Genomic DNA, 24,210 nt, shown 5'->3' on the forward strand with positions numbered 1-24,210 from the left:
TTTATTAAAAATGGGAATAATTAATAAATAAATAATACAAGAATAAACGGATTTGTATAGTCACAACTGTAAACCTACTTTTGCCCCACACTGTATATAGCTCTCTAATACATTTGCCTTTTATAAACATGATATTTAACAGATTTTATTTAATTCCATGTAGGTACTATAAAGTCCTCAAATAGATGTCCTTCTTGATTTTATCTGTCCTTTTGAGGTCACAATGCAGTGCTGTCTAAAAATAGACAAAGATTAGTAGGAAGCCTAGATTGCAAATACATCTTATGTGATTTTTAAAATGAGGGTGGTATAAGTTACATATACTTACATTAGTGTAATTCAGTTCCAGAAGATTACCTGATATTTCTGTTGAAGATCATCTTACACTGTTACCAAAAAGTGAAATGCTGTGATAATAAAAGACCTGTATCAAATATTATCTTTGTGAAATCTTATGGCCGTCCTTGACAGATTTGATTCTTCTGTGTTTCCTTGGTGCCATGCACTTTAATAATAAAGTTTAATAAGTAATATAATAGTTTTTATACCTTATTTTAATTAAATTTGAGAGGCATTAGGGTGGGAATTCTATGTTTATTTTTGTATCTCAATAAAATGACCTAGTGTGAAAGAATGAATGAATAAAAGTGCGTTACTAGTAACTTACTATAAAAAAATCATAAAAGTGCACCCTGACCGGTTTGGCTCAGTGGATAGAGCATTGGCCTGCAGACTGAAGGGTCCCAGGTTCGATTCTGGTCAAGGGCATGTACCTTGGTTGCGGGCACATCTCCATTGGAGGGTGTGCAGGAGGCAGCTGATCGATGTTTCCCTCTCATTGATGTTTCTGGCTCTCTATCCCTCTCCCTTCCTCTCTGTAAAAAATCAATAAAATATATTTTTTAAAAATCATAAAAGTGGTATGGACCATACCACCAGTGTGCCTCCCCTTCTCCCAATCTAAAGACAACCAGCGGTTCTCAACCAGTGGGTCGTGACCCCTTTGGGGGTCAAATGACCCTTTCGCAGGGGTCGCCTAAGACCATCAGAAAACACATATAATTACATATTGTTTTTGTGATTAATCACTATGCTTTATGTTCAATTTGTAACAATGAAAATACATCCTGCATATCAGATATTTACATTACGATTCACAACAGTAGCAAAATTACAGTTATGAAGTAGCAATGAAAATAATTTTATGGTTGGGGGTCACCACAACATGAGGAACTATATTAAAGGGTCGTGGTATTAGGAAAGTTGAGAACCACTGGTATACACCTATATATTAAATGGAGTCAGTATATTCTAAGGTCTTTGCATTGTTAAAGAATCAAAATACTCATTGATTTGATTTCTAGGTAACCTCCAAAAGAACAGTAAAAAGAAGTTATAACTAACAATCTTAAGAATTGAGGAAAATGGTATAATTAAACTTAATTTAAAAGAAGTCAAGAAACGAGACTTAGAACAAGTGGTACAAATATTAAGATGGTAAATTTAAACCTATGTATGTTACTAATCTTATTAATTATAAGTGAATCACATTTCCAGTTAACAAAGATTGTTTGAATTTAAAAATATAACCAATTATTAGATTGAGCTATATAAAATTTGTTTTGTAGATAAATAACACTAAACTATTAGCAATTTCATATGGTTCAACCCAAAATATGCTGCTTATAAAAAATGTATTTTAAATATGGAGTTTTAGATGACCTACAGTCAATAGTAAGGAAAAAGTTATATCATGCAAACACTAATAGAAAGAAAGCTGGTTGTGTGGCTTTTCTAATATTAGATAAAAGTTTAAGTAAGAAACTGTTATTAGGGATAAAGAGGGATGTTTCACAGTAATTAAAATGAACAATCTTCCTGGAAGATATAATAATTCTAATTTTGTATATGTAAAACATAACCACTTCAGCACTGCTACATCCCCTGAGGGGTCCCAGATTGTGAGGGACCCCACCCATGCACCAATTTGTGCACTAGACCTCTAGTATAAAAATACTAGGGTCCCAGTACACGAATTCGTGCACCTTGAAAGGATCTTTGGGCCACAAGGCTGCAGTGGGCACGGGGGTAGGTCTTGGCCCATCCTCTGCGCCCCCACCCAGCCCCTTCTGCCTCGGCTCCTGGTCTCCTGTCTGCTGGCAGCCTCGCTCCCATGCGCTGACAGCACTGGCCCCGCTCACACCCGCTGAAGGCGCAGAGCGATTGGAGCCGACACCAGCAGCAGGTGCAAGTAGGGTTGGCGCCGTCAGCGGGTGCAAGCGGCTGCTGCCCCAATCGCCCCTCAGGAGCAATCAGGGCTGGAAGCCACTGCTTGCACCTACAGATGGTGCCAAGTGATTGGTGCCAGACACCGGCAGCGGGTGCGAGAGGCAGCTGCCGGCCCTGATCACCCTTCAGGAACAGGGGGAGGTGGAGATGCTCTGAGGGGTGATCGGGGCTGGTAACCGCTGCTCACACCTACTGCTGTTGGGGGCAGGCACCAGGCACCGGCAGCAGGTGTGAGTGGCAGCTCCAGTGCCGGCAGCTGGTGCGAGTGGGACTGGTGCCAGCAGCAGGTGTGAGCGCTGGGCAGAACCGTGGCACATAGGAGCAAAGAATTTTCAGAGGCTTGTCCCGATGACAGTGACCAGCACCCCTCCTTGGTCTGGCGCCCCGCTCACCTGCTCCACCATCCCACCATGGCCGACCCCTGCCATGTTCCGTGCTCGCCCCCTGATGGTCAGCACATGTCATAGCAACCAGTTGTTGAGTTGTTCTGCTGTTTGGTTATTTGCATATTAACCTTTTATTATATAGGATGGGCTCATGAGTATTTGTTTTATTCTTTGGGTTATAATCTGTTATTGTTTATTTTGTTGTTTAAATTGTTCCAGCTCTGGCATCCATCTGTATTTTGACACACATCCATCTTATTTCTCTAGAGCTCTTCCTTACTTTGTGGCATTTTTGAGATGCTCCAGTTCATTGTGTAATTTCCTTGCTTAGCCCTGAATCAGCCGCTGCTCTGTAGAACCCTTATTGGAAAAGGATGTTTAGAAACCAAGGTCTGGGTGCTTGTATCATCTCTCATAGACTTTTTCAACCCTGGCACTCCTATTGTTTTGTTTTATATTGTATTGTTTCACAGTCCTGCCTCTGAAAAACATAAATCTAGAGTAAAATTAGCATTATTAGGAAAAGAGAGTTTTCTGGTAGGAATATCAGAAAACCATTATGTGTGGCTCTGTCATTTGCTTTTGTACATGTGTTGAACAGATTTTATGTAGTTCTATTTTAAAACTCTAAAGTCTAGAAGTAGATTTGAAATATGATTTTTGGCCTATTATTATAGTGTCACATGCAATGGTTTCTAAAAATACACACAGAATAGAAGTCCTAGATTCAGGTATCTTTATGTGATTTGGGGATTAAGGAGGTATAAATTACATAGCCTTATACTAGTACTAGTGTAAATCGACCTCAGTGTGGGGAGCCAATATAGGATTAAGCCTCAGACTGACCTGTTGGCAAAGTCACAAACAAGTCCCAACTTAGAGGGCACAGTCCTCTTAAGCATAATTAGGCTTGACCTTATGACGCTCCCTATATCTTATCTGGGAAGCTAATGGGCTGAGGGAAGTGCAGCAAGAACAAGAACAGTGTAGCTATGGTCAAAACAAGTGAAACTCACAAGAACAGTGTAACTATGGAAACCACTACCTTGTTTACCTATGACTATAAAATAAAGGCTCAGCTTGCCTCAGGATCTTTCTCTGTGGCTTCAGCCAGGCACAGGAAGATCCACAGAGACTAAAGAGAGCTAGAGAGTTCTGAACACTGTCTCCGTGTAAAACACTCTTGGCCGACTCCGTCCACACCTTTGGGAACCCCTGGACCACTGGGGCTGGACCCTGGCACCTCAGAAGTTAAAGATACTTTAAGTAAAGTCTAATTTAAACTGCTGTCACTAAGTGCTGTCATAGATACTTAAAAATCTGTATTAGTCATATCTTTATAAAATTTTAGAGATCTTCCTCAGCATAAGTTGCCTTGCTTTTATATGTCCTTTAACAATAGGGATTTAAGTAATACTGTGTATATATTACTATAATAATAAATTTACACATCTATTCTTATTTTGAGACTCCAAGGACTAGAATTCTATATTCATTTTTGTGTATGTCCTATGTGGATGCCCAAATGTTGGTTATATAAATGAAAGGATATAACTCAGAATATGTGATCCTGTATTGTATTAAATTACAAATAATTAACTCAAATATCTCTGAGGAGATTAAAAGTTAATGTGATTCTAAATGAATCTCTTTACCAAATGAGAAATAGATAATACTTTGGGTTCATTTTGTTTCACTTATTATATTTCTCTAAGCATAGACAAGTTCTGTTATATATCATCCACAAAGGCATTTCTTATTTTCAACTGTGAAATCAAGTGTATATGGAATGTGAGGCCCATGTTCATAATTTACTTATTAGTAATTAAATCAAATTGACCCTTTTTTGTTACTGAAAACTGTATCAGACTTAGGATTCTTAAGTTTCAGTTTGATTGTTCCTTCATACCTCCTTTCCTCCCTTTTTTGATTCTCTTGCCATCCTACCCTCCATTCCATCTTTGTCCATTCTTCTCTGTCTCATTAGTCTTTGTTTTTGTTTCATATACTCTTGCTTCTCTTTTTAAGCACAGGTTGGAACATGATGTGAGTTAACTTTGAAAATAACCACTTGGACTGGGTAGAAAATGGGTATCAGGCAAAGGGCAGAAATAGGAAGACCACTTAGGAGTCTAGTATACCTATCTTGAAGAGATGATGGTGGCATGGATCAGAGTGGTAATGGTGAAAATGATAAGAACACTTGGAATCTGGATAGAAATTTAAGAGGTAATACAGCATAGGAAGTGGGATTACTAAATCTGGAGTCCAAAGTAGAAGTGTAGGCTGAAAATATAAAATTGTGAGTCATCAGAACATAGGTGGTATTCCTAAAACTAAATAAAGGGAAAGGACTGATGGAAGGAATGACCTTCACTTTGAATGAACAAGAGGAATGCTAGACAGAAGGCTACAAATTAGGCTGGAGAAAGAGAAGGGGCAAGGATGGAATAAGTTTGAATAGAAGCAAAGAATAGATGTATGTATTTTTAGAAGGAAAGATGGATGGAATGACTGATGGAAGGAAGGGAGGACAGAAAATGGGATAAAGAGCAATGACCTGAGAGAGAGAAGCATAATCAGTTATGGCCAATTAATTGTGTAAGTAAGTGCTTGGCTGAGTCAATGTAAGGCCCCTATATGCTTCTCTGTTTTTTCCCTTGTTATGAAGGAGTACTTTTGTTCAAGTTATGGAGCCACAATGTCAAAGCAACTAGAATGATAAAGTCACCATTTGGTAAACAACTACCTAGAACTGCAGTAAACTCAGCATAAGCAACATAAAAACTTTTGTCAAGCCACTTATTTGGGGCTTGTTTGTTAATCAACATAAGTATATCCTATTCTGACCAATCAGGTGACACTTTGGCCTGAATAACTTTAATTATGGAATCATTATTAACTAAGATTGTAAGACATGGGAAGAGAAGGTTTGAGGGGACTTTTAAAAGGAGATGTTGAATAGGCAGTAGGGTATCAAAAAACATCCTTCTATGGTCACTCTATAGTTATCCTCTCCTCCTTTTACCCTATTTTAGTTTTCTCTATAGAAATTATCATAACTAAAATACTCTAGTGGTTCAAGAGCTAAGTATCTAGAGCCAGATTGAATGGGTTTAAAATCTTGGCTTTGCTACTTTTCTCTTAGTGGGTTCTTGGGAAATTTACTTAACCTTTCTATGCCTCAATTTCCTCATTTGTAAATGAGGGAAATAACTACATCAAAGTGTGGTGGTGTTTATGCATGTAAAGTGCTTGGAGCAATATATAATACACACTTTTAAACATTCGCAGCTATTGCTATAGTGGTTGTCATAGTCGTTGTTGTCATCATCATCAAATATGCAAACTTCATGACTCCAGGTACTTATTTTTGTTCTCGCCTTTACCCTAGGGACCACAACAATGTCAGTAGGATCTCAATAAATTTTTGATGGATAGATGGATGAATAAATTGCATTATGTGACTATCACTTTTTGCAGCAATGGAAGTATGGGAAAGATTTTGACCTTTGGCCATACTTCAGACAGACCTTTGTGATATGTGCTAGATCATAGATTTTTTTAAAAGAAAAAAAAATAATTTTTAAACATTGCTGACATTTTTTTTTACAGGTGAAAATTGAAATTTTATTAAATTATGTTTTCAGCTTTATTGAGATATAATTGACATATAACTACTCTTTCTGAAGGAGAAAATTTTCAAATAGAACTGTTAGAAAAATATTTTACATAGACCTGGGACAGCATGTTTTTGACCATGTTAGACAGATTTTATTTAGTTGTATGTAAATCCTTTAAAGCCTGGAAATACATCTTATACTTGATCTTGGCCTAACCTGGTAGAGCCCCAATGCAGTGGTTTCTAAAATTAGAAAAGTAATAATAAGAGGTCTAGCTTATAAATAGCTTTGCGTGATTTAGATAAGAGAGGCATAAGTTACATAAATTGTATTAGTGCAAACTGATTCCAGAAATTAAGTGATTTTAGCCCTTTTAAATCTCATTATTAATTTTAATAACGTTTCTGTATTTATTTTTTTAATATATTCATAGTATCAGTACTCATGTTATTTATAATTACCTTGTGTGTTTTTTTTCCTTATCCATTATTACATCTTTTATTTCTTGTTCTTCTATTACTACACTGGTTAGGCCTACTAGTATCAGGTTGAATAGAAGTGGTAGATAGCAGGTATCCTTGTTTTGTCCCAGTCCTAGAAGAAATGCTTTCAACATTATACCATTAAATGTGATGTTTTCTATAAGTATTTTTGTGGGTGCTCTTTTTCACATTAAGGAAGTTACTAACTGAAAATTGAATTTTAGTGGCTGCTTGTTCTGCATCTGTTAAATTGGTCATGATTTTTTTCTCTTTATTCTATGAATGAAGTGACTTGCATTAAACTAACCAACTTTCTGAGGTTAAGCACAACTTGATCATGATGTATAATTTTTTTATATATTGTTGGATTTGGTTTGCTAAAATGGTACTATTGTGAGTGAGATTAGCTTGCAATTTTCCTTTTGTGCTGTCCTTATCAAATTTTGGTGTCAAATCTAACCTTATAAAATGAGTTGAGGAGTGTTCCTTTTTTGTCTATTCTCTGTATAAGGTTAGGATATTCTATAAAATTAGATTTGTTTATTCCTTAAATGTTTGATAGAATTCATCTGTAAGACTGAGTGCCTTTTATGTTTCCTTTGTAATATTTTTAACCACTGATTCAGTTTCTTTAATGGCTATAGGAAGGACCATTTATGTTCTCTTTTGCTCTTGAGTCAGCTTTGGTAAGTTTTAAATTTCTTCTTGAGTTAGTTTTGATAAGGAACTTACACATTTCATTTTAATTTTTTAAATTTATTTGCATAAAATTGTTCATACTATCTTATTTTCTGTTTAATCCCTGCAGTATCTGAGATTATATTCTCTTTTTGTTCTTATAGCCCTTATTTTTTTCTTCTCCGATTTTCTCCTTAATTTATCTTGTCAGAGGTTTATATTATTGTCTCTTCAAATAATAAATTCTGGCATTGTTTCTATTATGTATTTGTGTTTTGTTTTCACTAATTCCTACTCTGCATTTCCTTCTTTTTATTTTTCTAAAAATTTTGCTGTTTTCCTAACTCAATTTCACATCTTCTTTTCTTTTTTTTAAAATATATTTTATTGATTTTTTACAGAGAGGAAGGGAGAGGGATAGAGAGTTAGAAACACCGATGAGAGAGAAACATCGATCAGCTGCCTCCTGCACACCCCCCACTGGGGATGTGCCTGCAACCAAGGTACATGCGCTTGACCGGAATCGAACCCAGGACCCTTCAGTTCGCAGGCCGACGCTCTCCACTGAGCCAAACCGATCAGGGCACATCTTCTTTTCTAATATAACCATTTAAGCCTATACATTTTCTTCTAATACCACTTTTTTTTTGTTTTGCATTCTCATTTTAGATATGTTTTCTTCATTATCATTCAATTCCAGATATTTTCTAAAATCCATTATTATGTTTTATCCCATAAATTGTTTAGAAAAGTGTTTTTTAAATTCAAAATATATGAATGATACTATTTCCTCTACATTTGTTGAATTCAGTGTTTGTTATGACCTAGTAGAGAGTAAATTTTCATAAATGTCCTATGTATACTTGAATAAATATTTTCCATATATTATAATACCCATTTAATATAATATTTTCAGACTACTTTATAAATTTTATTTTTGGTTTTGAGTAACTTTAATATGATGTGTCTATATGTGGATCCTCTCTCTGTCTTTGTCCTCTTCTCTATATCTCTTCTCATTTCTATCTGTTCTTCATATCTATCTTTAATTCCCCTCCTCCTCCCCCCCCCACCCCTGCTCTTTATCTCATCCCCTGTCCCCTACCTTGTGTTCTTCTCTTTCTTACCCTGCTTGGGATTCATGAGTTGTTGTTTTTTTGTTTTTGTTTTTTCTCCTCCATGAGCTTCTTGAATTGGCATCTTTAAGCAGTTCCAGAAAATTATCAGTCATTTTCTGGCCTCTCATTCTGCAGCTCAGATTTAAGTTCTTGTTTCCTTGTGTATTGTGTGATTGATTGATTGATTGGTTGGTTGATTTTGGGTGGAACTTTTTTGTGGAAATTGAGGCATAAGTTGAAGTCGAGAATCCAGAGTATATTTAACTGTTATTTTAGAACACAACCAACCTGGGATCACTTAAATGCAATGATATGCTTCAGGTGCTAGGGACCACTTAAATTCCATGAACTTGCATTGAGATTATGCATTTGGAGGCATAATTTTAAAATAAATAAATAATAATTATAGATTTATACAAAATGTGCAAAGATAGTACAAAGAGTTCCTGTGTCCTCTATACCTAGTTTCCCATAATATTAACATCTTACATTACCACTGTGCTTTAGTCAAAACTAAGAAACCATAGCACTAACTAAATTCCAGACTTGATTCAGATTTCTACTTATGTTCTTGTTCTGTTCTAGAATCCCATCCATGATACCATGTTGCATTTAGTCATATGTCTCCTAAGTCTCCTCTGTCTTTGACAGTTTCTCAGGCTTTCTTTGTTTTTTATGACCTTTACGATTTTGAATACTGGTCATGTATTCTGTAGACTGGCCCTCAAGTTAGGTTTGTCTGATGTTTTTCTCATCATTAGATTTGGGTTATGGGTTTTTGTTTGTTTGTTTGTTTGTTTGTTTGTTTTAAATAGATTTTTTTGATGTTTTACAGAGAGGAAGGGAGAGAGATAGAGAGTTAGAAACATCGATGATGAGAGAAACATCGATCAGCTGCCTCCTGCACATCTCCTACTGGGAATGTGCCCGCAACCCAGGTACATGCCCTTGACCGGAATCGAACCTGGGACCTTTCAGTCCGCAGGCTGATGCTCTATCCACTGAGCCAAACCGGTTTCGGCTGGGTTATGGGTTTTGTGGAAATATCACAGAGGTAAAATGTTCTCATCGCATTATATCAGAATGTACGTGATATCAACATGATTGACTTACATAGGAGGCGTTTACTCTGATCATGTGGTTAAGGGAGCGTTTGCCAGGTTTCTCCATTATAAAGTTACTATTTTTTCCCTTTCCTTTGAGGAATGGGAGATCTATCTTCTTTCAACTCAAACTGAGTAGTAACAAGCAAGTTTCCTTGCTGTCCTATTCTGTGACTTAAGATTTATATCTAAATTACACTTGAGTTGTGGGTAGTGCTTTTTGAAATCCAGGTTTTATATTGAGGGTCTATTATTAGCTTCCTCGCCTTGGATGGGCTTTGGGCTTTATTTCCTGTCCTCCTCAACATGGATTAAGTTCAAGGTTTCCAGGGCTCTGTAAAAATCCTCAAGGCTAAAGCTGACTTTACTACCCTGGTTAACCTCTTATGACTCCTTACTTTTGGGGGGTAGTCCAGTAAATATGTTTAAAAGTTTCCTTTTGTTGTTGTTCGTTATTAGTTATTTCTATTAGGGTATTTTAATCCAATGTAGTGTCAGCAACAGAAGTTGGTAGGTATTTTTTGACATTGATCTTGACTATATTTTGAAATGTTAACAACTTGGGTTCTTGACTATATTTTGAAATGTTAACAACTTGGGTTGGGGAAAATTTATATCTTAATATTAGTATGAAACTGGTAGTCACTCTCTCAGTCCTCTCTCCTCCCACTCATGTGTATTGTGTTCTTATGAATTCCTTGACTTAAGGACACTGTTTTCTCTGCTTTGATTGCCCTTTTCTCTTTTACCCTCTTGATCAACACTTACTGATTCAATTGTACTTAATTTTTTTCCCCTCATGCTTACCCCTGTTCCCTTTCTTCTGCCTCCACACACAGAGTTAGATTTTTGTTTGTGCTGCCATAATACACCCTTCATTAAGAAATTCACCATTATGCCGAAACCGGTTTGGTTCAGTGGATAGAGCGTCGGCCTGCGGACTGAAAGGTCCCAGGTTTGATTCCGGTCAAGGGCATGTACCTGGGTTGCGGGCACATCTCCCAGTGGGAGATGTGCAGGAGGCAGCTGATCGATGTTTCTCTCTCATCGATGTTTCTAACTCTCTATCTCTCTCCCTTCCTCTCTGTAAAAAATCAATAAAATATATTTTTTTTAAAAAAGAAATTCACCATTATATTCTCTTTGTATTTAATATTACTTATTGTTATATAGCATAATATCAATATTGGTTTAGATACTATGGTAAATATTACTACTGCTCACCATTATTCAGTGTCGTTTCCTGCAGGAAGTTTATGACTTCTGCCTTGGAGTCTGGTTTGGCCATTTGACTTGCTTTAACCAATTAAATGTGAGCAAAAATGCTTCAGCTGATCTGCAATAGATATATATCTGAGTGAGAAATAAACTTAGTTATTTTAAGACACTGAGCTTTGGGGATTGTTACCTCAGTGTAACCTAACATACTCTGTCTTAATTGACATACATGCTTGTCCTCCATCTGTAAGGTAAAAACTGTATCTCATCACTTTTATGTCCTTAAAGCTATCAGACTAATTTTCCTAAGACATTTTAATTATTATATATCCTGTGGTGTAGCAGTGTAGCATCGTATAGTGCAGCCGTGGGCAAACTACGGCCCGCGGGCCCGTTTGAAATGAATAAAACTAAAAAAAAAAAGACCGTACCCTTTTATGTAATGATGTTTACTTTGAATTTATATTAGTTCACACAAACACTCCATCCATGCTTTTGTTCCGGCCCTCCGGTCCAGTTTAAGAACCCATTGTGGCCCTCGAGTCAAAAAGTTTGCCCACCCCTGGTATGGTGCAAAGAGCATGGGTTTGGAGTCAGACACATCCAAATTAAAATTTTTACTTTATGGCTTAGCTGAGTTATTTTGGAAAATGTCCTTGATTAGTTTCATATTCATCATTTGAAAAATGAGATGTCTATAAAGTTGTTGTATACATAAGATACCTAGTATAATAGACATTCAGAGAATTTTCTTTTTCTTACACTACATTGACTGTTGAATCAAGTCTCTAAAGTCCCTTTCATATGCTTTTACTTAGTTATTTGGTTTAGTTGTTAAATATTTTTTAACTTCCGTATGTCAAGATTATCTATGCACTGGCAAGTGGTGAACAAGGCCTAGTCCCAGTCTTTAAGGAAGTTATAGTCAAGTGGCCAGTATTTCTCCCTCCCTCTCTCCAAGTATTTAAATCATGTTGATACTGCAAGGCCTCACCACATCCTTGAAATTTTGCCTAATTTTTTCCCCATTTCAAAAAAGAAAATATTCAGAAGAGCATTCTCCCTCCTGATTTTTCAAAGCATATTAATGGTATCCATGTGTTTCTTATAATGTATATTGCATTCTGCTATAATGGGTTTTGTTATATTCATATACATCATGTATATTTTCAAGTTTCTTTTCTAGATTTTAAGGTCTTGAGTATTGGAATCTCATATTATTTATCTTGTATTTCTCAAATAAATGAAATGATGTGAGTAATGAACAGTATCACTTCTTAGAAGATCTTTTAAGAATTTGTGGGGACATTTTTGTTCGTCAATGATTGGAGGGAGCTAGTGGTATTAGTGAGGAGAGACCAAGAATGGAAAACTTCTTGCAATGCTCAGGATAGTTTCTCAAATACAGTAGGTCCTCAGGTTACATCAGCGATCCATTCCTACAGCGTGACGTAATGCGATTTTCAATTTTTGCCATAAGTCGGAACCCACCTACATAAGCACCTATGTCACTCAAGTGGAGCACATACACAGCAGTAATGAAGTGAAACAGTAAAAAAAAATTAAAAGAAAGGTAACAATTCCTGACCCTTACTTGTGGTAAATAAATAATCCTATCTAATAAAAGGGCAATATGCAAATTAACCATCACTCTGTCACAAAGATGGCGGCGCCCAGTCCTCTCAGCCATGCCAGAGTCCCCCAGTCCAGGGGAAAAGGAGGGTGATGAGGCAGGCGTTCCACACCCAGCTGATCATGGGGCTCTGGCCAGGCCAGGGTGGAAAGCTTGGGTAAGAAGAGAAGGAATCGGCGAGCTGAACAGAGTCGAGTGGCTCCTGACTCCTGAGCAAGGTCAATTCCAGGTGGTCAGATGGTGGAGGGAGTGGAGGATAGTGTGATAGGAGGGGCTGGTGGCGGAGGCACAGGGGTGAAAGCCAGTGGAGGAAGAGGGAGGAAGCCCTTTATTAGAGTTCCTGAGAATGGAGGGAAGTCATTTGCATTTCCCTTTGGGCCGCGGGCGGGCACGGAGTGGTCAGGCTCCGCAGAGAGCTACTGGTGCACAGATTTGTGTGCAGGGCTACTAGTAAAAAACATAAAGCACAACTCTAACCGGTTTGGCTCAGTGGATAGAGCGTCAGCCTGCGGACTGAAGGGTTGGGGGTTCGATTCCGGTCAAGGGCATGTACCTTGGTTGTGGGCACATCCCCAGTAGGGGGTGTGCAGGAGGCGGCTGATCGATGTTTCTCTCTCATTGATGTTTCTAACTCTCTATTCCTCTCCCTTCCTCTCTGTAAAAAATCAATAAAATATATTGTTAAAAAAACCATAAAGCACATATGTGCATATGTCGAAATGATGGAACTTTTTTTAAAAATAAATGGGAGATGGCGACGTAACCAGGAAACGATGTACATTGAGTCTGACGTAACCTGAGGACTGCCTGTAAATAGTTGTCCTGAGTCCCACATATCTTTCAAATGTTCTACCAGGTATTTCATGTAAGTGAAAAACTTACTCATTTTTTTCTGAGCTAGAGCTTAAATCTATTCTTATATGTAAAAACTAGGATTTTTTACACAATTTTAGTATATACTGAGTTTTCCTGAAATATATTTATTACCTATGTAAATCAAGGAAAGATACTTTGTTATGTCCAGAACTTTACTAAGTCTTGCCCAACGTTACAGAAAATCACTTCACCAGAGGCAGTACCACTCATGCAACTGTATCATTCTGTTTTTGTAGCTGTTGGATTTAAAAATAATTCTGTATGTACTTGTGGGTTTCCAACTAATTCCATTGTCTTTTTGTGTCGTGCCCAGGTATTTACTTATAGAAGTACATGTTACTTTTTTTATCCTCACCTGAGGATATATTTTTATTGATTTTGGAGAGAGGAAAGGAGGGAGCGATGAAGAGGAGAAGGAAAGGAGGGGAGGAGAGAGACATCAGTGTGAGAGGAAAAACATCTTTGGTTGCCTCCTGGATGGGCATCAAACCTGCAGCCTTTTGGTGTACCCAAAGATGCTCCAACCAATTCAGCCACATGGCCAGGGCATGTGTTACTTTCTTTTAAAATATAAATGACCCTCCTTTAACTGACCTCTCCTATGTATTATATTAGAGCATTATATAATGTTCTAAAAGTGTGTATATAGAGATACTATATTATATATGAATTTCATTTCATAATTTTAAAGGCATTATAAAATATTTATTAAAGGGACACAGTGACATGGTATAGATCAGGGGTGGGCAAACTTTTTGACTCGAGGGCCACAATGGGTTCTTAAACTGGACCGGAGGGCCGGAACAAAAGCATAGATGGAGTGTTTGTGTGAACTAATATAAATTCAAAGTAAACATCATTACATAAAAGTATACGGTCTTTTTTTTTTTTTTTTAGTTTTATTCATTTCAAACGGGCCAGATTCAGCCCGCGGGCCGTAGTTTGCCCACGGCTGGTATAGATCCACTGATTAGAGCCTTGCTAAATACAAAATTTGCTTTTAAAAAAATAAATAAATAAAATAAATAAATACAAAATTTGCTTTTAAAATATATATTTAATCTTTATTGAACATTAAACTGTTCTCTGTAGAAAATGTATATCACAAATATTCTGACAATTTGAATGATGATTTAGCTAAAAGCACTAAGAATTTGTTGCAAGCCAGAAAAAAAGCATATGTAAACTTTATGCAATTTATAGAGAAACAAATTGCAATTTATAACTTTAAATTTCTAATAAAAATACCATAGACTTTGGTTAATGATTAAAACTCTCTATTTTTTTTCATTATAGTTAATATATCCAGAACTTTAATTTTTAAAATTTAATCCTATTGTTTCATGCAGAGGATAAGAGAGGATATTTTGCATGGGGTTTTAGTGATTTTAATTTATATTCTTTAAATCAGTTCTCTAGAGTCAGCAGTGAATTGTTTTGGCTTAGATACTCAAAGTGTAGTTTTTATTGTTGAGCATATAAGATATATTTTATAAACTAAAGTTGCAGAACCAGATGGTTTTATTCTGGTATGATACATGTTAATTCATAATGCCTTATTTTCAGCACCAGAGGGGTTGTGTCATATTCTACCATTGCCTTTATAGACTATTTTATAGACAGAACTAGAAATTCTAGTTATATAAAGCTGTTCTAGCACAGGCTGGAAAGTAGGTCATTGTGACGGGGAGTATACCAAACCGCCCACTGGTTGCTATGGCAGTGACCTACTTTAAGAAACAAGGTCTGTTGATTCATGCTGAAATCATCTTTTGGAAATGGTATAAGGAAACTCACTGCATGTATTTTTTCTAATAGTAGTAAGCCAGTGATCTCCGGAGGTTAAAAACAATCCTTAAAATGTTTAAAGGGAAGAAATATATTTTCTCACCTAGCACCTCTGCAGTTTATTTTGAACTAGTACAGTTAGTGTTATAATTAAATAACATGAGGACTGTGCTTCCATGTAGGTAGTACAATTATGCAAAGTGATATAGTGAGTTTTACTGCCCTTAGGCCTATTTAAAAACTAATCTGTTGCATGTAGTTAATAGCATTATTAATTTAGACTTCAAAGGATTATAATTTCAAGGGAACAATAAGTATGCTAAATTGGAGGTCTGAAAATATATTCCTGTTAAACGTGTGCCCTTTGTATTTTCAGTATACAGTATTTTAAATCATTGCATTCAATATTGGATGCCTGTTCTAAGGCACATGTATTTGTAATATATAAAGGTTGAAATTGGTGTGTTCTCTGGAACACACTGAATCTGAACTCTGATAGAGCTCACTTGCTTCCCAGCTGAGGATAAAGGATGAAAGGTTAGACTTTATGTAGCACCCTTTAAAGTAACATTATTTGTTCAGCACTAAAAAGATTTCTTATCTGTCAATAAGTTGATACTTTGAACCTGACATATTGGAGGTTTTATTTTATGGCATTATCAAGGAAGAATTATATGCTTAGAGAGTAGTTGATTCAGGGTCTTAATTGCACTGTATCTTGCCATATATATTCATATTCACATTTGCCTTGTCACTGGAAAAATTTTCATGGAACCTTTATCCAAAGTTACATTTAGGGGAAATGATGAATTCAAGATGATTCTGTATATAGTTGTATATAGACTAATTCATTGTCTGCTGTTGGCATGCCCAGGTATTTGCATATAGAAATTCATGTTACTTTTTTTCCAAAATATAAATTATGGCCCTGGCCAGTGTGACCCAGTTGGTTGGAGTATCGTCCCATGCACCAAAAGGTGGCATGATCCATTCCCGGTCAGGCACATACCCAGGTTTCAGGTTCAATTTCCATTTGGGGCGTGTACTAGAGGCAGCTGATGTGTTTCTCACATCAGTGTTTCTCTCACTCCAATCCTCCTTCCCTCCTTTCCTTTCTCTAAAATCAATATACACACACATACATATATACATTATTACCAAGGGACAATAATTATAACTTCTGTTTAATGATATCTGCCGAGTACTGGATTCTACTAGGTAATTTTATACTGTTTATAATCCTTTCAACACTGTACAAGACAACTCTGTAGGTCATTTTATCCTGTTTCTAATCTTTTCAACAAATTGTATAAGGCACATGATGAGATTTGTTTGCCAAATGTAGAAACCAAAACACAGGTTAGGAAACTGTGTGGTTAGGGATGAAACACAGATACTTTATTTGAAATTCATCAGGAGAAGGTGGGGCGTGTGCGTGTGTGTGTGTGTGTGTGTGTGTGTGTGTGTGTGTGTGTGCGTTAGCTATAATATAAGGTGCCATCTGAAAGTTTCTTTAGGATGAGTTACAACTGGAAGACTGAAGATTAGTAAGGTATGAACTTGAAGAGATGGGAAAAGTATTCCAGGTCAAGAGAAAAAGATGGAGCAAATTCCAGGAGATTGGATGTTTAGGGAAAAGAGATGTAGTTTGGTTTGGTAGAAGGGAAAGGGGAGTGGAAGGAAATCAACCTAAGTTAGTGGCCAAAGAAAAGAATTCGTTCTTTATTCTATAGGAGATCTTTGTACAGGAAAGTGTGCCTCAGGAATATTTGCTATTGGGTGTGATGGATTAGAGTAGAAAGAGATTGTTGGTAGGCAGGTCTATTTTAGGCATTGCAGTAAATAATACCAGCAAGAAATAACAAGGTCTAGAATTACTGTAGCAAAATTAGAAGTGATAGGAAGAAGGGGACAAAAAATAATAGGTACATATAATCATGGTTACTATAGGTAAGGCACTTAAATACATTTCTGTTCCTTTGTTCTAAGAGCTTCACATATATTAATTTATTTAATTCTCATAACAATGGTGTATATGATATGAATCCTATTTCTATCCCAGTTTTACAGATGAGGAAATAGAACTTTTCAGGATTGATTAAAAGATAGTAATTTGTTGCTAGACCTATTAAATTATGGGAAATCTGTGCAATGGGAATACAGTAAAATCATGAAAATTCTATTGCTTTAAAAAGATGTTCACTATGGATTAAACCAAATTTATAGTAGATACAGTATTTCTCAGTTTTACTCTACTTTGAAGGATGTTAATTGTCAATTTTATACCTTTTATGAAGTTTTTTTATAATTTTTTATGTTGGAAGTATTACATATGTCCCTTCCCCCCCCCCCCCCCCGCCCCATTGACTCCTTCCAGCCTCCCCCTGCCCCACCTCCCACCCCAGGCCTTCAGACCCGATTGTCTGTGGCCATGGGTTATGCATATATGCATACAAGGTCTTTGGTTGATTACCTCACACCCACCCAGCCTCCCCTAATAGATTCTTCACTCTGTTCCATGCTTTCATGTCTCCGAATCCACTCTGTTCATCAGTTTATTTTGTTACTTTTTATGAAGTTTTTAAAAAAGTGTTTTTCTTCTTCAGTCCCACCCCAAACTCCCATTCCCCAAGGATAGCTATTGTTAATTGCTTGGTATAAGTATACTTACAGTTATTTTCTTATGCACATATAACATAGACACATGTAATGTAAATTTTACTTTATCAAAATGAAATATGCATATAGTTTTTAAAGTCATAGTGCAAAAAGCCTTGTATTTTCTTTTCTTCACAAGTCTTTTCTATTTAAAATATTTGAATATAAAGTAAGCATTATATTTTTAAGTACTGTACTTATATTTGAATACACTGTACTTCTGCAATTTTTATGTGAAATTGCAGTGATGTAAATGATAATATCCATGGAAAAGAACACCATCAATAACATCTGTTTAGGGGGTAAACTATAGCATAGGGACTATAGTCAGTAATATTGTAATCACTATGTATGATGCCATGTGGGTACTTGTATTATCAGGGGTGGGGGGAGAATCACCTCATAAATTTATGATTGTTGTGCTCACTTCGGCAGCACATGTAATAAATTATATAATTGTCTCTAACCACTGTGCTGTATGCCTGAAACTAATATAAAATAATATTGGATGTCAACTGTAATTGAAAATAAAATTTAAAAAAAAATCTGTGGAAGAAATACATTCTATTCTTTTGTTCTATTAAGTGCCAAAACAAAATTAATTCTTTGGTTGCAAAATTTTTCCTGTTGCAACACATTGATTGCTTCAGTCCATATCATTTTTTACAATGTTTGTTTCATAGGGTGTTTATTGAAAGCATTAAGAATGATTATATAGCTTGTGAACAAGAAAGGGAAAAATAAAGGGCCAATTATTAATTAATCGAGACATTCATTTTATTAATTAATCGGGTTCTTTTTCTTTTCTTTTCCCATCTTATCATTGACATGCTTGTACCACATAGAAGTATTTCCACCAAAAAGTTGAATAAGGCCCTAACTGGTTTGGCTCGATGGATAGAGCGTTGGCCTGCGGACTGAGGGGTTCCGGGTTCGATTCTGATAAGGGCATCTACCTTGGTTGCCGGCACATCCTAGTAGGAGGTGTGCAGGAAGCAGCTGATCGATGTTTCTCTCCCATCAATGTTTCTAACTCTATCCCTCTCCATTCCTCTCGGTAAAAAATCAATAAAATATATATTTTTTAAAAAGTTGAATAAGGAGAACTCTTACTATATACTATCAGATCTGGTAGAGAAGATACTGAATGAAACTAATGGTACAAAAAAGATTTAAGAATTATCTCTGCCTTGAATTATCCCCTGAGGACATTTTACTCTTCTGTTTAAATTTAAGAAAACTTAAAATTGCTAGTTCATTCAACTTTTTAATTTTTGATTTGACTGCTGGTATCTAAAAACTCTTTAGCCAAGCAAATACATAAGCTAGATGATTCCCAATAAACAATTATCACTAAACATTGTAAGTTACAATAATCTTTTCCCCAAAAGTATTTGGACATTGGTAGTGGTGGGGTGAGGTAGAGTGAGGATGGAGTGTTAGTGGGGTAACTCTGAACCAAGATAGAAAAGGGATGTGGTGAAATATAAAAGTGAGAATACAAAGGCTTGTTTCCTATTTGTTTTAGAATGACTGTGAGACTACTGAAGGTGAAATGATGAGTTGTCTTTTAACATCCACCTGAGTATAGCACTATAACTCCCCAAGCCCACAGAGATAGTCTTTCCAGCTGAGGGGAATAGGATATAGTTGAAATGTTACAGAAAATTAACGTGAGGCAAACAATGAGGTTGAGCCTTCCAGGGGTGTGACATCTCTTTCAGATTTGTTCTTAGTGGCCACTCCATTTCTTCACAATAAAAGATGCACACTAAGCATTCTTCTGGTACTGCCCCAGAATTGCCCCAGATATCTATCCTGGATAAACCTTGTTGGTACTTATTTCATTGGAAAAAAATCTATAGCCCTACCTGCCTCATGAAATCTTTTTTAAAAAAATTAATTTGTCATACTTTACACTCAGAGTTAATGCCACGTAATTTAACATCTATTATCAACTTCTTTTTCTTTAATTAGATTAGAAACTTGAAAATGAGCATTGTTTTCTCTCTCCTAGATCCGTGGTCAGCAAACCATGGCTCGCGAGCCACACGCGGCTCTTTGGCCCCTTGAGTGTGGCTCTTCCACAAAATACCACGTGCAGGCGTGCACGTACAGTGCGATTGAAACTTCGTGGTCCATGCGCAGAAGTCAGTATTTTGTGGAAGAGCTGGTATTTTGTGGAAGAGCCACACTCAAGGGGCCAAAGAGCCATGTGTGGCTCGCATCCCTACTTTGCCGACCACTGTCCTAGATCATTACGGTATCCCTCAGTAACATGCTCAAATTTTTTTTTTCAAATTTTTAAATTATTCATTTGCTCAGAGTGATTAAATAGGATGTGTCTATTTTTTTTTCGGGTAGAAAATGCTCTGGGTTTTTCAGATTGGTTTGTCTATATAAATTTGAATTCATTTCATCATGTTTAAACAATGAGATCAATTCATTTATTTTCCTTATATAATTTTTATATTTACAAATTAAACTTTTGTTAACAGTCACGATTATTTAATGAAAATTAGTGATTTAATTCAGGAACTTCGTTAAAATACTAAGAAACTTTTGTTGTAGTTAGACAACATTAGACGTATAGAGTCTGGAAATTGTAATTTATATATCAGCCAGAGGCCCAGTACATGAAATTCGTGCACTACAGGGGGGGGCGGTGTCCCTCAGCCTGGCCTGAGCCTTCTCACAGTCTGGGAGCCCTCAGAGGATGTCCGACTGACGGCTTGGGCCAGCTCCCCGCAGAGAGCAGGCCTAAGCTGGCAGTCGGACATCCTTAGCGCTGCCATGGAGGCGGAGAAGCTCCCGCCACCGCCATTGACTCACCAGCCATGAGCCCGGCTTCTGGCTGAGCAGCGCTCCCCCAGTGGGAGCACACTGGCCACCAGAGGCAGCTCCTGCTTTGAGCATCTGCCCCCTGGTGGTCAGTGGGCGTCATATTGACTGGTCGTTCCACCATTTGGTCAATTTGCATGTTAGCCTTTAATTATATAGGATTAGAGGTGATAAGAGATAAGACGATGGAGTTGGCATTTCAACTTTTAGAATAACATGATTTTGCAATATTTTATATCTTCTAAAAATATATTTTAATAACTTTAATATTATCCTCTCCCTAGGTTTTTGCTTCAGTGTCTTGAAGACCTTGATTCTAATCTGAGAAAACTAAACTCTCGTCTGTTTGTGATTCGTGGACAACCAGCAGATGTGTTTCCTAGGCTTTTCAAGGTAATTATGCATAAAATAGTAATCTCTTGTCAGAGAAGACACATATTTGGTAAATAAGGCGTTCTGGGTAATTTAAAGTGTGGCAAATATAAGTTTTTAAATAAAAATTTTGTGGGTTTTTTCCTTTATTTAATAAAAAAGTTACACATTATAAAGTCAAACAGTAAAAGAAGTGGCTTATAATGAAAAATCTTCCTTCTGCCTTAAACTGCTAGTTCCTTTCCCAGAAGTAAAAATTACCAGTTTCTTGTATATTCATTAGAAATATTCTTTGAATAAATAAAAAAGTATATCTGTGTATTTTTGTGTATGTCATTATCCCCCTTTTTACGAACATACCATTCTATGCAATGCTTTACTTATAACCATTATTTTAGAGATTGTTCCATATTACTTCCCCAGTCTTTTAAATGGCTTCAGAGTATTCCATTGTGTAAATATGCTGTAATTTCTTTAACTAGTTTTCTACTGAACATTGAATTATTTTTCCACAGGCCTTTTGCTAATACAGATAATGCTGTCAGTGAACATTCTTGTCCAGATACACATATCTTTGATCACATGTGCCACTACATTTGTGGGATAATTCTTAGAAGAAGACTTTCTGGGTCAAAGGCCTGTAATGATTGACATGCTACCAATAATACAAAATTGTGGTGTGTTTTTTTAACTTGGTAGAATCGTAAAAATCTCATTTCTTTCTTCTTTTTTCCAAATGAAAAAATTACTCCTAGAGAGATTGAATGAGTTGACCAACATGGAAGTACTCAGACCAAAAGCTGAATTTCCTAGCTTTTTTTTATTCATCCCTTCCTATTTGCTACCATTAGAATTCCAAATGTATATTTTCTTTTGGTCTTGCAGCTGTTTAATTCATCAAGTTTTTATAATAGCAGTGTTGCTATTTTTAATTCAGAAGAGAACATTCCTTTCCCTGAATGAGAATGTTCCCAGTGCTGGGATTCAAGTAACACTTCCTAGCTTTTTCCCACTAGTGTGAAAGAAACCTGTAATGTTTAGGGTTTGGCTAATGCAAGAGTTTTGACTAGTGAGAATTTATTACATTAAAATTTGTTCACTACTGTTGCTGCTTAGAGTCAGAATTTAACTTAGGTACATGGAAGAGATCGGAGTAGAAAGCATATCAGAAACAACAGTAATAGTTTATCAACAACTCATGAGTAAAATAGTATGTCTTGGGTAATTGCTTCAACCTTATCTCTAAATTCATGTGGTATAAGTAAAATGAATCCTAAGAAGATTTTAGTTGCTTTAAAAATAATAACTTTTATTTACTTGTTTTTTAAAAACTTGTTTTAAGTCAGCAAGTCTTTTTTGTTCTTTGTTTTGACCATTCTTTTGCATAAAATAGCATATAATTAGATTAACAGTCTTTTGCAATTAGATGATCTGTCTAGTTAGCTTGCAGAGAGCACATACACATAAAGTGCTTATTATTTATTCTGATTTTTCCTTGGGCTACGTACAATAGTCTGTATAAAATGCTATTTATGAAAACTTTCTTTCATATTTATTTACTCTGTCTAGAACATAGAGGGAATTAAATTCATTTTTTAATTGTATTGATGTGTGTTTTCTAAAGTGTTGTTTAGAGGTCACTACATGCATGTGTTTGGGGGAAAAAAAGTCTAAAAGGGTATAAAATAAAAAGTAGGTCTCCTTCCCATCCCTATTCTTCACACCCTCAGTCTCTGAGAAAAAAAGATACTTTTGTCCATGACTAGCTGACTCATTTACATTATTGCTTCTATTGTTTATTTAATTTTTAAAAATTTTATTTATTATTTTTTAGAGAAAGAAGAAAGGGTGACGGGCGGGGGGGGGGGGGGGGGAGAGGAGGAAAAAAAAAACAATGATTGGTTGCCTCCTGTGCGCTCCTGGAGTGGGGATCAAACCGACAACCTAGGTATGTGCCCTGACTGGGAATTGAACCCATAACCTTTTGGTGTAGCAGATGATGCTTCAACCAACTGAGCCACCTGGCCAGGGTGCCTCTGGTTTTATTATTTTAATACAGAAAATAGTGAGATTTTTTAATAGGTAAGTAATCCTATTTTTCACATTTGAGGTAAAAATACAATAGGTCCTCGGGTTACATCGGAGATCCGCTCCTACACAGTGTACGCGATTTTTGCTGTAAATCGGAACCCACCTACATAAGCACCTACATCACTCACATGGAGCACATACACAGCAGTAATTAACTGAAACAGTAAAAAAAAATTTTAAAGAAAGATAACAATTCCTGACCTTGTGGTAATAATAAAAAACATAAAGCACATATGTACATACGTCAAATGATGGAACCTTTTTTTATAAATAAATGGGAGATGGCGACATAACCACGAAACGACGTACGTCGAGTCCGAGTAACCCAAGGACTATAGTTGAGGCCTGATAACAGTGCCTTTAGTTTATTGGGTTGGTGATAATAGTTCCAGTATTGCTGTCTTCTCTAGCATGCATCTTCTCCTCTCTATAGCATTTGCTCATTCCATTTCTGTTGAGCAGATTTAGGAATGGGGTCAGAGCATTTTTATATACTCTGACATACATATATATCTGATAAATTGTTTTTCTGATGTGTTTTGAGTCCTAGTCAGTTAAAGATTAACGTATGTATAATCATTTGATATGCAAATTATGAATTTAATTTTCAGCCACTATCCTTAAAATTTGTGTACATTTTGCCCCTTCATCTTATTTTAGGAATGGAACATTACTAAACTTTCAATTGAGTATGATTCTGAGCCCTTTGGAAAGGAACGAGATGCAGCTATTAAGAAACTGGCTACTGAAGCTGGAGTAGAAGTGATTGTACAAATTTCACATACATTATATGACCTAGACAAGTAAGTACTTTTTCTATTTTTATTATAGTAAAATAAACATAATATTTGTCATCTTAACCATTTTTAAATGTACAGTTTAGTAGTAGTACATAGACAAATATGTTTTAAGCTATGGGACATAGGTTTGTAAAATGGAAATAACATATACATAATAGAGTTGTGTATGTATACTCTAATAGAGTACATAATATATACTAAATAAATATATATTAAACCCTTAGCATAACTGCTGTAATTTTTACTTACCTAGT

The 24,210-nt window shown here is 36.1% G+C and overlaps 1 protein-coding gene across 3 annotated transcripts in view; it reads left to right on the plus strand.

The window, feature by feature from the left end:
* The window catches only part of CRY1 (cryptochrome circadian regulator 1), a 46,297-nt gene that overhangs the window by 10,902 nt on the left and 11,185 nt on the right, over nucleotides 1-24,210 (plus strand). For all 3 annotated transcript variants that reach the window (XM_059681753.1, XM_059681751.1, XM_059681752.1), the window contains exons 2-3: nucleotides 20,978-21,086; nucleotides 23,817-23,959. In XM_059681753.1, coding sequence (XP_059537736.1) covers nucleotides 20,978-21,086; nucleotides 23,817-23,959 — 252 coding nt within the window. The remainder of the gene's footprint in view (nucleotides 1-20,977; nucleotides 21,087-23,816; nucleotides 23,960-24,210) is intronic.

Source organism: Myotis daubentonii, chromosome 2 (genome assembly GCF_963259705.1).
Source record: "Myotis daubentonii chromosome 2, mMyoDau2.1, whole genome shotgun sequence".
NCBI classification, from domain to species: Eukaryota; Metazoa; Chordata; class Mammalia; order Chiroptera; family Vespertilionidae; genus Myotis; species Myotis daubentonii.